The 16774-nt window shown below is 37.4% G+C and overlaps 1 protein-coding gene across 2 annotated transcripts in view; it reads right to left on the bottom strand.

Moving 5' to 3' along the window:
* Positions 1–16774, bottom strand: part of COL9A1 (collagen type IX alpha 1 chain) — a 198958-nt gene that overhangs the window by 37944 nt on the left and 144240 nt on the right. For both annotated transcript variants that reach the window (XM_055113856.2, XM_057302539.2), the window contains 11 exons: positions 16283–16336; positions 15603–15635; positions 14775–14831; positions 12676–12729; positions 9203–9256; positions 6624–6677; positions 2753–2806; positions 1330–1383; positions 1143–1196; positions 956–1009; positions 469–522 (listed from right to left, as the gene is read on the bottom strand). In XM_055113856.2, coding sequence (XP_054969831.2) covers positions 469–522; positions 956–1009; positions 1143–1196; positions 1330–1383; positions 2753–2806; positions 6624–6677; positions 9203–9256; positions 12676–12729; positions 14775–14831; positions 15603–15635; positions 16283–16336 — 576 coding nt within the window. The remainder of the gene's footprint in view (positions 1–468; positions 523–955; positions 1010–1142; positions 1197–1329; positions 1384–2752; positions 2807–6623; positions 6678–9202; positions 9257–12675; positions 12730–14774; positions 14832–15602; positions 15636–16282; positions 16337–16774) is intronic.

A 16774-nucleotide genomic window follows, 5' to 3' on the forward strand; every position in this document is an offset into this window, starting at 1 on the left:
GGTACAATCCACACGAACTTCCAGACACATTAATGCAGGGAAACACCAATTTGAATGATTAAAAATAGTACATAATCCAAGGGGTCACCTGAGCATACTCTCAGCACTCTTGTTGCTTAATCCTACTAACAAGAACTTTAGAACCGGTTTAAAGTGGAATGAAATATATCACACTGGCCTACAGCTTAGGGTTAGTTAAAAAATATGTAAAAAAAGACTGAGTAAACTAAAGAGAGAAAAGGAATCCAAAACATAAAATTAAAGCCTATTATTTACAGTTATTACACAAATAGCTATTCAGAGAAAAAGTATAAAATATAAAATACAAATGTAAATTGTAAAAATGTAAAAGTAAAACATCATATCTTCCCCAGAACTTATCAAATTAGGTAGCATGTCTCTCCCCAAAATGTATATCTTTAAAACATGTATATAAACCAATTAACATGTAAAGAATCAAATACTTACTGGTAACCCCTGCAATCCTGCATCACCAGGAGGCCCAGGTTTTCCTGGTTCACCCTGCAAAAAAAGCTTTTATCACATGATTGAACCTGTATGAGCTGCTGTATTTCTTTTAAGAAACGGAGGAGCACAGACGTTTTAAGTAAAAGGATTGTCCCAACAGCTGACTTTACATGCACTTTTATAAAGTGACTTAATTTAGGGTGGGGGAGTAGGGTGGGAAATAGGACATAATTCAACCAAAATGCACAGTCTCTCTCAACCTACTTTCATCAACAGGGCAATTTTACTGAGTTCCTGAAACCAAGCAAATAATTATACTATTCTAGTAAGTATTTCATATTTGACACTTGATTCAAAAATTAAAGGAAGGGAAAAAGCCAAAGCTAGCTAAATAAATCTTTTGGTGATTTAGTAATGGAAATGCCACACTCAGTTGGCCAGGGCAGAGACAGCCCCACTCACTCTTGGAGTAAATTACACAGCCTACCTTTGTTCCAGGCATTCCAGGGATCCCATCACGGCCATCCACACCTGGCAAACCCTAAACACACACAAAGAAACATACTGTCTCTTACACACAGTCACATTCTTTTTCCCTTCATTATTTTCTAAAGTTTCATTGCAAGTCAATGATCACTGAAAAATGTGCTTGATGACTACAGCTCAGGACATACCGTGTCTCCTTTGGACCCAGGGAGACCAGGAATTCCTCTAGCACCTTCAGCCCCCTGCAGGGAGGAAGAGAAAGAATAGACAAGACATGTTCAGTTAACATAATACTTAGACTTGTCAAAGAGATCAGCATAATCAGCAGATGACACTGAAAAGCAGGAGGCTTGGAGTGACTGAATTTAAACTCACTCTATCTCCTTTGGGACCTGCTTCTCCTGGAGGTCCTCGCTGTCCTTGATCACCCTGTATGAAAATAAAATTTTGTTAATACAAGCAAAAGTTACTTATTAATCAACTTTTAAAAATTAGAAAGTATCATCCACGTCACCAAACTATTAGTCTTCCACCACAATGGCTTTGCTCTATCAAGGAAGCCTAGATGAAGAAGTCTTTTTATAAAAATGGCATTGTCTTAAAAATGGATATTGCCATAGAGATAACTGACACTTGATGGTCTTTTGTTTTCCCCTTAAATGCACTATGCCTCTGTGTTCTTGTGTGTAACATATAATGGATCCATGCAGTGGATTTCGACATCAGTAACTGCATGTACATATCAGCTAACTTCATTGACTGTTATAGAGGTTTGAGGTTTGGATTAGCTGCCAATCTTTCCCTCATATTATTTAATCCCCCAGTCAATATTAGTGATTTCTGTCGAAGTGATCTAGCTAATGTTGATATACGCTACAGGTGGTAATAGATAAGAGGCTGTGTCTTCCTAAAATACAGCTTTTGTTGAGTTGCTTAACTCTAAAACCTCAAATGGCTCCCTATTGCTACTGGATCTGTTCAAATGACTCAGGTTGGCATTAAACATTCTCCATTATGTATCTCTACCTTATCCTTCCAATCTCATCTTTTCAGCCAAACTTTCCACTCCAGGCAGTGACAGCCCCTATGACAGCACACATAACCCCATCACCACCAACAGTGCCACCCCTGTACTTTGCTGTCTTTCCTGCCCATAGGCTTTCAAACCAACCTCCCCCTCAGGTCCTCTTACATGGATTACATCTATTCTGTGCTCTAGCATTTGATCTTGTATAGTTTATCATTGAGTTACTTTCTGTCTTTCCCATTGGAACACAGGACTTTGACAGTTGGAAATTCTGTCTTTCTTATATATTTTCTACTTTTTATGTGGCATATTCAATTATCAATGGATGGCTTTTTTGTCTATTTCCCTCCCAAAAACAGGCTTGAGGAAACCTAAAATAATGACCCATGGACATATGGCAATCAAAATGTGGACTAAGGAAGTCAGAAACCATAGAAAATGAAAAATATCAAATGGGCAAGAAAGTAGAAACGAGATAGTTACTGAGACTCAAGGCGTCCTGATAACCAAAGAAAAGGAAAACACGCAAACATAAATACTTAATAATTTGGCTTAATCTATGAAGAAAAAAATCATATCAAGTCAGAAGAACATTTCTATGTACCCGAGAAAGATACCTGTCTTAATTAAATTTAAATTTAAACATATATATATAAATTTTCCATTTTTCCACTTTAATTATTCACACATAAACAATACTGCACACACATGCATACATAGCAAAAAAAAAAAAAATCTATCATTGGGTTTTGTGGAAGGAAAATCACTTACAGGTGCACCAGGAAGACCCTGAGGCCCAGGTTCACCATCTAAGCCCCGAGCACCCTGCAAAAAAACAAGACAATGGAAAAAAACTGAGATCAGTCATGTATGTTAAAGGAAGCATCCATCCTTCTAAAGAAATTTAATAGCCAGATGAAAAGGAGGTTTTGTGCCTGTAATACACACAGTGATCCCTGAGGAGTAATTACTCAGGCACCTCAGGTAAACTTGTTTACATCTACTCAGCATACCAATTGTACTTAAACACAATCTTTGATGTCACTGTGTAATTTTTTTTTTTTTTTGTAGACAGGGTTTCGCTCTTGTTGCCCAGGCTGGAGTGCAGTGGCGCCATCTTGGCTCACTGCAACCTCCGCCTCCCGGGTTCAAGCAATTCTCCTGCTTCAGCCTCCTGAGTAGCTGGGACTACAGGCGCACGCCATCATGCCCAGCTAATTTTTGTATTTTTAGTAGAGACGGGATTTCACCATGTTGACCAGGATGGTCCCAATCTCTTGACCTCATGATCCGCCCACCTTGGCCTCCCAAAGTGCTGAGATTACAGGCGCTAGCCACTGCACCCAGCCCAGTCTGTATGTTTTAAGTTAACACTGCACCCATCCTCAGTTGCTGACATGAGCTAAAAACACAGGTGCTTATTAATAGATCGGTAAATCTATTAGAAGCAGTTTGGTAGCCACTCTCCAGGGTTCTTAACATTTCTATAGAAATTAATTAACCGCCAGGTGGGGGGATCACATGAGACCAGGAGTTCCAGACAGCCTGGCCAACATGGCGAAACCCAGTCTCTACAAAAATACAAAAATTAGCTGGGTCTGTTGGCACATGCCTGTAATCCCAGCTACTCAGGAGGCTAGAGCAAGAGAATCACTTGGGCCCGAGAGGAGGAGATTGCGTTGAGTGGAGAGAGCACCACTGCACTCCAGCCTGGGCGACAGCGTGAGACCCTGTCTGAAAAACACACACAAAAAATTTATTGACGATGAAGGCCATGGAGCCACTCTAAGAACAGCTGCTATACTCTGTTGCTGCCACAACTGTGAGAGGGATTTCTGGGACTCTGGATCTCCCATCAAGATCTGGAATAAGAAGTCCAGCCACATGATTCAGAAGAATGAATTACTGGAAGGACCTGAGCATACCCTCTTCCATCCTGGACAGCTATTAGGTTCAATTTATATAAAGTAACCGGCCTATTTTCTCAAGAGCAGATCCACTCTACCAAGTGATGACATAAGAATGACTCAGAGCTTTATAAATCTAATTATCTTGAAATAATCTCTGATGTGGCTAACATATTGTACACTATCACCTCTTTATTTTCATCATGAGAATCAAAATGTGATATTAAGATCTTAAAAAGTGTTTTTAGTGCTCTCTACATATGCTAGCTGACAAAATAAACCCCTATCTTTATTTTTCTTATCTACTAAGTGAATAAAAAGGCATAATGAGGCAGCCTTCTAATGAACCAAGTTGAGATGAGAAGATGATAAAATAAATGAAAAACAATCAAGAATACTGGATAGATGTCAGGCCAAGAAATCAAGTGTCAAATTTGAATCAAGTGTCAAATCAAGAAAACCAGGTGGACGGCATGTGTAGTAAGAATTAAAAATTAGAAAATCCATGATAGAAGGTTCAGACATAGGTAGAATCAAAGAAGGAACTCAACTGAAGCAGAGGTATCAGAGAGCCCTGACATTCTTTGATCCCTAAAAAGTAGGACAGAGCAAAAAGCATTCTACATTCACCAGAGAAGAAGAGATTTTGAAGACCTGAAAAAGACCTTGAATTTATCATTCACCTTGCATTACAAGAGCAGAACCCAGCCTTTGCATTATAGAAGTGGCTTTGATGCACTCTCTCTCTCTCTCTCTCTCTTATTGCTGTTCAGCATGAGCTTAGACCCAAACTGCTGTTACTAGGTAACCACTCCATGGGTCTGAGTTCACAAGAAGAGCTTTTTTTTCTTTCTTTTTTAAAGCAATTTGACAGAACTTAGAGGAAATGAGAAGTTTTGAAAAATACCAAATGGAAAAATATCTCAAATGAAGACCATATCAAGAACAGTAATTGGTTTCAAAGTGAGGGGTCACATATTCTAGGGGATGATTTAAATCCAGAAAAAAATGAAGGTATCAGGAACTTGAAAATAAATGGGATCTATTATCTGATAAAAGAAAAGACACACAGTGAATGTTACTTAAGGTGACATAAATATAGAAATATGAATGCATCTAATATGTTTAACAAATACAAAGTTTTCAGAAAAGAAATATTGATTGAAAAGATGGATAAGGAAAGCAAGCAGAATGAAAATACCTAGAAGTGACAAAGAGCCTGGAAAAAAAAATTAAATTGACAAAAAAATGATAAATAAGCTTCATCCTTCATTCACCAAGCTGTGCATCTCTTTTTTAAAAAGAAAAATTTAATTTCATTTATTGAGCATGTACAATGTACAACGTATTGTTAATTAACTGTTAATAAAAGGCTCTGTGCTGCTGGGGGAACTGACACCAATTAGCCATAGAAGTTATAAAGAGAATGAGGTCAGGGTCAGAAGTGACAGTGGGCAAAGATGCCTTTTGTATTTTCTGGAGCCTATAAATTAACTTTCCTAACATCCAAGAAGTGGTAACCATTTTCTTAAAATCTGATAGAGAGGCTAAACACACCCCTACACACACACCAAGGACAACACTTCTGAACGCATCATGATGATGCTGTGATGATAATCACTCAGCTAAACATAGCCTGTCCTTCATCCTCCACCAACGGCAACACCTCATCCTTCCAGGCTCCACATCCTTCTAATGCCACTTCCTTCATGGGCCCTCTCAGTTTCCCTATCAAGATTAGCCCTGCTTCCGCTGCACTCCATCATACCACTGGCTCTCAGATTCATGTCTCTTTTGCTTGCATTGTAGTTAACTAACTACTTATTTGTCTTGCCCAATAAATAACTGACTTGATACAGGTCTTATTCCCCTTGGAATCTCCCCAGCAGCCTGCAGAGTGCCTTGGTATGGAAGTGCTGGGGGAATCTGGTTTCTGAGACTGGGCTAAGGGCAGGCTAGTGTCCTCCAGCCATAAGTGTATAACCCATGCTAAGGGCAGGGCTCATGGATCAGCTTGCAGGTGGGTCACTGGAGGCTCCAGTGTCTTTGGGGATCTCCTGCCTTGGCTTACCTCTCCTTTTCCATCCTCCCTGTCTTTGCCTTGCCTGACCAGAAGCGCTCCAGGCACTGTGCCAGTGTTATCAAAGCTAACCACTGATCATGACAATGAGTTAAAATGTAACAACCTTGTTTACTCTGATTTACTCAATATAATTTAAAATAAATTAATACATGGCAAATATCATGCATACTGCTCATTCCTATTATCTGTGCTTACAACAGAATTGTGAAAACCTAATCACACATCTACAAAGCATCATAAAATGTCATGTTGTTAGGCTGGGCGTGGTGGCTCACACCTGTAATCCCAGTACTTTGGGAGGCCGAGCCAGGTGGATTACCTGAGGTCCGGAGTTCAGGACCTGCCTGGCCAACATGGTGAAACCCCGTCTCTACTAAAAAATACAAAAATTAGCCGGGCATGGTGGCAGGCGCCTGTAATCCCAGCTGCTCTACTCGTGAGGCTGAGACAGGAGTATCACTTGAACCCAGGAGGCAGAGGTTGCAGTGAGCCAAGATCGCGCCATTGCACTCCAGCCTGGGCAACAAGAGTGAAACTCCAACTCAAAAAAAAAAAAAAAAAAGTTGTTGAAGATAAAAAGTTACGTTTAAATGGCCAAAATTTTAAATATTTAACACATTTTGGTATTATATTATTGTCATCACCATCTTACTTTTTCCCCTTTGTCCCCAACTATGCCGGTGATGCCTCGCAAACCCTGGGCTCCCTGGAAATATAAAAAAGAAAAGTGAATTATTTTAGTTGAAGCAAAGATTTTTAAAAATCTCATCACAAAAGCTGATCTAGACAATGGATATTATCATAACCAAAGGTAATACTAAGAAATAGTAACTATATATATAGACAAACATTTCTAGTTTAGAAAGTCCAAGGAGAATTCTTCTGATGGTAAACCTTTTTATAAAATTCTGAAGTCGTACACAAAACTGGAGTTGACACAATCGCTTATGACAAAAAAGTAAATACCAGCATAAGAGAAATTGTGATAATATGTTTGACTTACCTTTTAACTCGTATGTAGAACTTACACTATCATTCCCACTTCCTTCGTGGCATGTAACCTGGTTACATGTAACATGATTTTAAACCTTGAAATAATTTTTTTCTCACAAATGGACACCATCAAAAGCAGTAGGTTCCCAGGCTAGCCCACGAAAGCCTATAACCTAGAAAGGAGCTGGAGCCTCCATCAACCCCTTGTAGTCACTATTCATTATACCATTCTTATGATGAAAGGCATTCTGAATTCCAACTCGGGGCAATAGGAACCCATCTTAGTCATAAGAGTGGATAATCCTAAAAACGAGGGGCGGGATGTGATTTCTAGGATCTCTTTCAATACCGAAATGTTACCATTCTGGACTCTCTGGCCCCATACTAGGAGGGATCCAGAAATGGATCCTGGAAGGAGTGAGCTAGGGGAATACCCTTGGAAGCAGAGGAGGGTGGATGCTCCATTAGGAAAGTGGGGGTAGCTACTTCTGGACAACCTGCTAACTGTCCCCATTGGCTTAAGATAAAGGAGCTCTAGGCCAGCATTTCCCTCTTCTTCTCACTTAGAGAAAATGGGGCAAGTCCATGATCAACTCTTCATTCAGACCAGTCACAAATTCTATGTAGATCAGTCAGGAATGACCTCCAATTCAAATATGCAGGATGATCCAGTTTAGGATATCCATTTAGAATATCGAGTGAGATGTGGCCATATCAGATGAAAGCTGCTCTTTCTTGTGTACCTCATTTACTGACTCTAAAGTTATTTCTACAAAAAGAAATATTTGAGTCAATAGCAATGACACGAGAATACCACATATTTTCTCTTAAGGTGTCTACTTTGAAGAACAGAGCTTTTTCTAAATATTCCAAGAAGCATATTTTTTAAAGTTGTGCATTACTTTATATTTGTGCATGTACATTTAAAAAGTACATGCTTTTTAAATTTGGCATACCTATTCCCAAATAGCAGAAGGTAATCAAGCACTAACGGATATCCCCCAATGGACCACTTGAGCCACGCAGTACCCAACATAGATCCTTAATCCCTGAAAATACTGTTTTAGAATGTTGTTTGCAAAACCCTGTTTTGATAATCTTTGGGAATGGCTTTTATAAAATTTTTTTTAAAAACTTTAAATCCCTACCAAATTTTCATCAGATCAAAAAAAAAAGCATATGTCTCTTACACCATGTATCCTTATCTCCCACCTGCGAAAGAGTCCAGCTCCTAATGTCTTATATGGCAAACACTCAGGGGAGGGCAAACTTCTGAAATAAACACCCTAGACACCACAGATTCCCTGGAAGTTCTCATGTGGCTTGAAGGCAGAGACCATTTCTTCCAGATCCTCTGACTTACTTCCTTTAACTTAATTTCCCTTACACTTTAAATTCCCTTAAACATTAATCTGCACAGCTCGCTGAACCCTTTTTAAACAGCCAGTCCTGTGGAGAAGAGCAGAGCAGGTGAAGGGTGTTCCTGTGTTTGTCTTCAATTCGTCAGTTTCTAAGAATAGTACCTGAGCTCGTCTTCTGTAGAGTCTATAACCTGGCTAGCTGCAATGTTTAACTAATATTCTTCAATTATTATTTCCAAAATTGTCATTACTCATTTTAACAAGAAAAAAAGTGTAACAACTCCATTTTAATGTAATACAAAAGTAAGGCAAATTCTGATTTAACAACATTTGAAACTGAAGTTTGATGATGCCCCAAATCACCTTACTGTGAATATTATTGCAGAAATCTGCTAAAGCACGAGGGACCAATTTTTTATTAAAAGACATGATATGAGCAATTAAGAATGTTTTAATTAATTATAATGATTGCATACTGGAATAAGCTACATTAATCCAATAAATGATATACCTACTGCATATTTAGAACACACAAAATTTTCTCATTATATCATGTGATAATACGATAGAACATAAAAGATATGTATCATCCTTTTGTGCTTAGTATTTGCTTTTCAATTGCCTGGCCCTGAAATCTGGTAAATGAATATATGTAATTATAGGTAGAATTTTTCTGTTAAAAAAGTGCTAGAATATATAATGAAGACCCTCTCCTATTTTGAAGAAGTAGTTATCCCCCAGTGCTGGCGTGGTGGAAAATAGAGGACACCAAGTTCATGTAATGCTGTTCATCCAACTGCTAAATAGAAGATATTCCAACAGTCATGAAAAGAATATTTACATATCCTAGTTAAATATTTTTTAAAAAATACTTTACTGGAGGTCCTTGAGCTCCAACTTCTCCGAATTCTCCCTGGTCACCTTCTTCACCCTAAAGAAAAAAAAGAAAAAAGAAAAGAAAAGCACACCAAATGTTATTCTAGCAAATGAACATAGAAATAGGCTTGGTCTAACTCATTATGTTTTAAGTTAACTTGGTGACTCCTGAATTATTCTACTTTCTTAAATTATTTATATGGGTAGTCCAAATTAATTGTAGAACATTCAGAAAATACAGAGAAGCCTACATATAAAAAGTCACCCAAATACCACCATTTAACTATAAATACCAGTAACATTTAGATGTTATTCTTTCAAAATTTTTCTAAAGTGGGTGAAAGAGGAAGAGAGACAAAGATATCAAGAAAAATAAAGAGAGGTAGAGAGAGTAAAGTTACTCATTTATGTTCCAAGTGTGTGTCAAATGGGGGGGGACTTATTATTAGAAAAATGTAATTATACTATGAAAACTTTTTCATAAGCTACAATATTTTTCATCGTGATTATTTTAGCTTTTCTTATTATAATTTTTGCACCTTATACAATATTTTAATGTAAATCAGCCATTTCTTTCATGGGTTATACCTCCTGATGTCACTCATAGAAAAGCCTTTTCCACTCTAAAAATATACATTTATTTGTATTTTTGCTCTATTTCTTCTTACATAGAAATCTTTAATTACCAGTAATTTGTTTTGATGTAAAGCAAAACGTATACATCTTTTTTCTTTTTTCTTAGTAACTGGCCACTCTTCCAAAAATAGATTCTCTCCACGCAGGTTTCAAAATTCATCCTTAACATATACTAAATTGTTATTGGCTCTAAACTTTGATTCTGCTCTACCGATCTACTATATGATGTTGCCAATGCCACAACATGTTAATTACTGAAATTCTATAATACATTTTAATCTCAGGTAAGGAGAATTCCCTTATCTTTATTTTTCATTTATAGTTACTCTTATTTTTTAGATTTCCTAAATGTTTACTCTTCCAAATAAACTTTAGAATCATTGGGCAAATCTTCACAGAGTCTACTTGCTTTGTACTAGGACTGCATTAAATTAATAAATTAATATGGCAAGAGTTAAAACCTTGACAATATTGAATCATTTCTCTTGATTTTTTAAACAAATTATGAGAGTCATACATATTGGTTTTAGCCTCATAATTATATTCAGATTATATTTCACTAGAATCTATGACTGACAGTTGGAAGAGGCAGTCCCAATAGGAAAGCCAGAGAATTAGCTAGTTCTTGGCACAGATAATCATCATGTGTGCCTAATTAAATTCTACTTCTATTTCCCTACAAAAATATAAAACTAGATACAAAACAGCAGTGATTGATATGTCCACTGAAATTTTTCCATAACAAGGTGCAGGGTATTTTCCATAGATTCTCCATAAACTTTGGAGTAATATATTTGAATTGTTTCACCTACAGGTGAAAACCAAACAACTAATCCATAATTATGAAGTTTAGGAGTAGCAATTTATTATCATTTCACTATGATATTTGCATAAGTATTGACCTGCTGTATGATGTTACAAATACCACAACATTTTGATTATTGAAATTTTACTATTAATTCCTATATTCATAAACAGTTTTAAAGATCTTCATTAACTAATTTGGGTAAAATTCAAGGCAAATTTGTGAATTTGAATCCAAACTTCAGGCCTCCAACCTCTTACCATTCTGTTTTCAGTTTCAGTTCAGTCTATCTGCTCAGCCTTTCAAGGTTCATTCTGCAATGAGCTATGGCCATCCTATCGATTTTCAAAGACATCACTTACACTTTTAAGTGACACTAAAATGTAAAATAAATCAAAGAAATTTTCAACAACTTTCAAAGTAAATTTTGGCCAATTACTTGACATGCCAAAAAAAATTGTAGGTTTTCCACTGAACATCAAACCAAATTTGAGAATCTAGATAATTAACTTGTTTAAATATTAAAAAGACTACTTTCATGGGAAAAGTGGAGAGGCATCTGGATTAACAGCTCCATCTCCAAATCCTGTGGGATGGGGGAGTGAAAATTCCCCAAAGGAAAGCATCATCAAAAGAAGGAGAAAGGGATACAAACATCAAAAATAACAGAAGTCTACTACATCTGCTTTACTGCATAGAATACCTCATGAATATCTTTTGATGTAATTTAATATTCGTACACACTTGTTTTTTGTAGTTAACTAATACTCTATTATTATATGGCTATGACATATTTAATTTAGTCCCCTGTGCTTTTACTTTTTTTTTTTTTTTTTTGGCTTCTGTGCCCCCAGTGCTCAGAATAACCCTAGCACATAGCAGGTACTTTATATTTGTCAAAACTTTTAATGACAATTTTTAAGATTCAATGGAAGAATGATCATACAGAGAAATTTCCAAAGCACTTGGGTTTTTTTCCTATTTTCTCCAATTTGACATTAGGAACCCAGCTGTTATATTTCAGATAAATAAAATGCCTTAACTATCACAGCCTATGTAATAAGAGACTTTTAAAATAAATGTCCAAACTGTAATAGGTTACAGAAAATTGGTCTATTTATCCTGATTGTTTGAGGCTATTTAACAAACTGATTTTTAGCTAAGAATTTCAAGGGTATTAATGCCTGAAGACACTGATAAATTGCCTCTTGAGTTCTTGACTTCCAAAGAATAGACTAACCTTCTATCACTACCCAATAAAGGGGTAGAAGGACATAGTCAACAAAGTCAAGAGGACCTGCATTAATAACAACTTAACTTTGTAAAATATTATCAAATTTACCAAGAGAAAACCTACTATGCAGGAAGTCAAATTCTTAGATATTCTTACACTAGTGGATGAAAAAAGGGCAAATATGTTACCTTGCTTTAAATCCCAGCCTTGGTTTTTCTGCCGGGCATGCCAGCTGCAATGCAAATTGTGCTGTGGATTCTATTTCTATGCAGATAATAACGTAAGTTATTACTAACCTCCAGCTTACTCAGAATCTAGGTTATATTGAAATGAGGTCAGAAATAAATAGATAAATTGTTTCAGAACTTGAGATGAGAAGCTATAAGCCAATTACCAACTTCTCTGTTTGCTAGTCTCAGCAACACTTGTCATAAAATTTTACAAATGTCATAAAATTTTGTCTGGTGAAGTGGAACAACTGTCTGAATAATGTTGGACTATCATAGCATCAAGGAAAAAAGCTGAGTGTGATTGATTTGAAAAGAAAAGAAAAGGTAGTGACAGAAAAAAATGAAAATGTCTGGTGCCTTATTTGTAAGTTTTTTTTGTAAATGAACAACTTTAGAATATGATATTTAGTCAAATATTGATGCATCTGCTTAGAACTTATCAATCATTATTTTAAAAAGAATGGTAAAATATCGAGGTTCATTATTTCCTATAATTCCTAATTTCTTATAATGAAAGTGACCAATAACTCCTAATCACAATTTATCCACTAAATACCCATTTTCCTTACCTTGTGTCCTTGTCTTCCTGGTTCACCAATTTCTCCTTTAGCCCCTTTATGACCCTAACAAATGCAAAATAAGTAACTGTCTTGAGTTTGGTACAGAAAGTGATCAGAAGGCTCATAAAGTGATCCTGCTTCCCTAAATCAGTGCCAATGTATTACTAAGAAATGAGTTATGTCACAAAGAAAATTAATGCCTTAAATGACCTTAACAGCACCATGACTGCCATATATAATTAATATCAGTTTTACTTAATAGAAAAACACTGCTCTAGAATAATACACTTCATTACCTAGTTCAGCAATGTGATTCATTGATACTTGCCTGCTATTTCCTAGATCCCTATTCCCTATTTCTCCAACTTCCTCACACGGGTTAGGAGCATTAAGTCTTCTCTAGTTCCGGTAACTTAACCTTTCAGAAGTGACAGCCTTGACCAAGCTCAGCTGGCTATCCCCTGCCCTCTGAAGGCTGCTCTGAAAACCCTTCGGACTCCTCCATTCCCACCTCCTTCCTGATGGTGGAGGAAGGGCTGGTGTAAGTGGACTTTCTCGGATGCACAACTTTCTGCCTCTTTCTCTGTACATTTTTTGTTGTTGTTTGTTTGGTTTTTTTTTTTTTTTTTTTTTTTTTTTGAGATGGAGCTTCGCTCTTGTTGCTCAGGCTGGAGTGCAATGGCGCGACCTCTGCTCACCGCAACCTCCACCTCCTGGGTTCAAGCAATTCTCTTCTCTCAGCTTCCCGAGTAGCAGGGATTACAGGCGTGTGCCACTATGCCCGGCTAATTTTGTATTTTTAGTAGAGACAGCGTTTCTCCATGTTAGTCAGGCTGGTCTCGAACTCCCAACGTCAGGTGATCCACTCACCTCGGCCTCCCAAAGTGCTGGGATTACAGGCGTGAGCCACCGCGCCCAGCCTACTGTGTACGGTTTTTAAGTGCAAAGGGAAAGCAATAAAGGGCAGTGGGTGAAAGCTGCATTGGATGAAAAGATCCCTATCTTTTCTTGTCAGGCCACCTGTCCTAAGCATGTGTGTGCTTTGTAACAGGAGACAAAACCGTGAGACAAGCGTTCCAAAATGAAAACTGTCGGAACTTTCACCCCTCAAAGAAATCTTTTTGAAAAATAGGACACCAGTCCAGGCTGAATCTTCTGCAGTTGAGGGAACCCACCAAAACTACCCTTAGAAAAACTCTAATGGAAAATCAGTGCCTTCGGGCCTTTCAGATCACAGCAGAGCTCCATTGGTCTGGAATGTCCCAAAATCACTTTAGACTGAGAGACTAGAGAGAGAGAAAGCTATTTATCCCCAGAATTTGGTATTTATTTTTTGTTTGTATGGAAAACTTCCAAGTAATTACGGTGGCAGACAGAGAAAAATACTTTGGGAAAGTCTCTTTTCCTGACTATTTTGCACAGTTTTTCAAAATTTTTTTAACTAAAAGTTTTCAAATACATTATGTACACAACCCCCTCCAACTGCCCCCACCACTCACTATCTCCTTTAATAGGAAGCACTTTTTTTTTTTTTTTGAGACAAGGTCTCCCTCCACCACCCAGGCTGGACTGCAGTGGCACAATCATAGCTCATTGCAACCTTGACTTCTCGAGCTCAAGTGATCCTCCCACCTCAGCCTCCTGAGTAGCCAGGACTACAAGTGCATGCCACCATGCCTAGCTAATTTTTTATTTTTTGTAGAGACAGGGGTCTCCCTCTGTTGTCCAGGTTGGTCTCAAACTCCTGGGTTTAAGCAATCCTCCCGCCTTGGCCTCCCAAAGTTCTAGGATTACAGGCATGAACCACTACACTCAGCCAGGAAGCAAACTTCTGAATCTTACTTTGGTGTTCTAAAGTCTCTCAATCCAATATATTTTATTGGTATTTCTTCCCTGAACTAGAAAGCCATCCTATGATTAAACCTCCATGTCTTGGTAGGAATACAGGAATAACATGTCAAGGGCAACTGGAATTGCTAGGACTGAATAAGCACTACTTGCCTGATCATCCAAGTGGGGTCTCTGCACCAGGAAGGCTAATGCTTAAAGTAAAGTCTCCATTTTATCTGTGGATAATACTCTTAAAATACTGGAAGTTATTCTCTTACCCTCATGCCTGGTAGGCCTGGATATCCTGAGCGACCTGGTGGACAGGCATTGGGACACTGCCAGGGAGAGAGGGAACAAAGAGAAAGAAAGACAGACAGAGTGCATAAACTAGGACTCCCGCTTTGTGACAGTCTCTTTTTAAGGGATTCCAGTTACAGAACTCCATTGCAATAATATTCATTGAATAATTCTAAATACCCCTTTCCTTTTTATTATTATTATTTCACATTTAAAGCCAGAAATATTTCTAGCTAACAGAAAAGTGTAGAGAATATAATACCCTCCCCCATGAATGTGCCATCCAGATTTAATAAATGTTAATATTTTGCAATATTTATTTCAACTCTAATTTATTAAGGAAAATATGTTTACAGATAACATATTGTACCATGACAGGATTCATTTCCCCTTCCCATTCCACTAGACTAGCCCCATCCTGAGGTTCGTGTCTCCAATCAAATGGGCCAACATCGCATTTAGTGCACATTACCACCATCATTGGACTGTTAATCTGTGAGTAAAACAAATCCTAGAAGAAGTTATTTGAACTCTATCTCTTTAAAACCTGGATGCTCTAGTGAAAAGCATGTCTTAGTCATAAAGTAAAAAGACTATAGAAGAACAAAGATACATCTATAATGAAAAATTATTAGTCTGAGTAGATGCAAGCCACTAGTCCACTAGTGTTACAGACTGCTCTGCCATTTGAGTGAAAGGAAAACACAGACACATAGAATATTCCAGGGAAATCTTTTAAAGAAAACTCATCTGCAGACTATATGGTCTTTGAATTAAAACTATATTTTGTTCAAAGGAAAGCATCTTACCAATGGATCTCCATCATGAAAGCCAATTGTTCCCTAAAGTAAACAAAATATTAAGGTTCAGAATACAATTAAATAATGAATTCGAACGTACTAATAATAGAAAGCTCATCAGGCAAAAGTGTAAAATATATTTGTTTAATAAAATATAAGAAACCAGATAATATGCTAATATTCTAAAATCCTGACTCATGGGCATGTTCTCTTTGGAGAGCCATGAATTGCAGTAGATTATTTTGGGAAGACATTGAAGGGAAATGAAATAAGAGGCAAAATAGAAAATGTGGGGAACTCTGAATTACAAATAAAAATATGAATTACCTTCCATTTAAACTCATATTCTTTAAATTTTTCTTACTATGAAAACCTTTGTAAAAACTAGTTCATTTGAAAATGCTTCATTTATATATCTAAGTTTTGAGCATTTGAAACATCACAACTGTCAAAAGACTTCAAAAGTAATGAGTAAGATATGCCCTATAAAAACCACCTTTTAAATTATTGTGATTCTTCTACTTCTTGCCCTAAACAGAACCATGCCCTGAGTGCATGAAAAAATTGATAGCCGTTTTGGAAATTTGGGACAATGACTCAATTAATAGGAACTTCCATTTTGGATTCTTAGATTTTTTTCAACCCTGACTCTCAGACACAAAGAGAAATTCAAGCTGCAAATAACTTACTCTGGGTCCTGGGGGGCCAGGGGGGCCAGGTGGTCCTCTTCTCCCAGGGTCACCCTAAGTTATTTGAAAATTGCGACACAGTGGTTATACATGTGTCAAAACACAGTACATAAAACCAGTGAGGCATAAGAGAGTGGTATTACTGGAAACCCCCACCGAGCTCAGCCATGCATAGACCTGCCACCAAAATCGATGGGTGGCCCGTAATCCAATTAGTTCTACAAAATGAGAGTAATAAAGGCATTCCAGTCTCACCGAGGTAATAAAACAAGTCAGAGAGAAGCTAGGGGAAAAAGCAAAGCCAATTCTTCTCTATAGGACAAACATTTTATCTACTCTGAAAGCAAATTGGAAACACTACTTATTTTTCTAGTTGATTTACAGAGGACCCAGAGCAACCTATACTGCTAGTGCCATTCTGCTAACCAGTGCAAAAGAAGGCTTGCACTCAGTCTGAAGCTGTGAAATGGGAGGTTAATCTCTGCAGTGCCT

Source organism: Pan paniscus, chromosome 5, assembly GCF_029289425.2.
Source record: "Pan paniscus chromosome 5, NHGRI_mPanPan1-v2.0_pri, whole genome shotgun sequence".
NCBI lineage: Eukaryota > Metazoa > Chordata > Mammalia > Primates > Hominidae > Pan > Pan paniscus.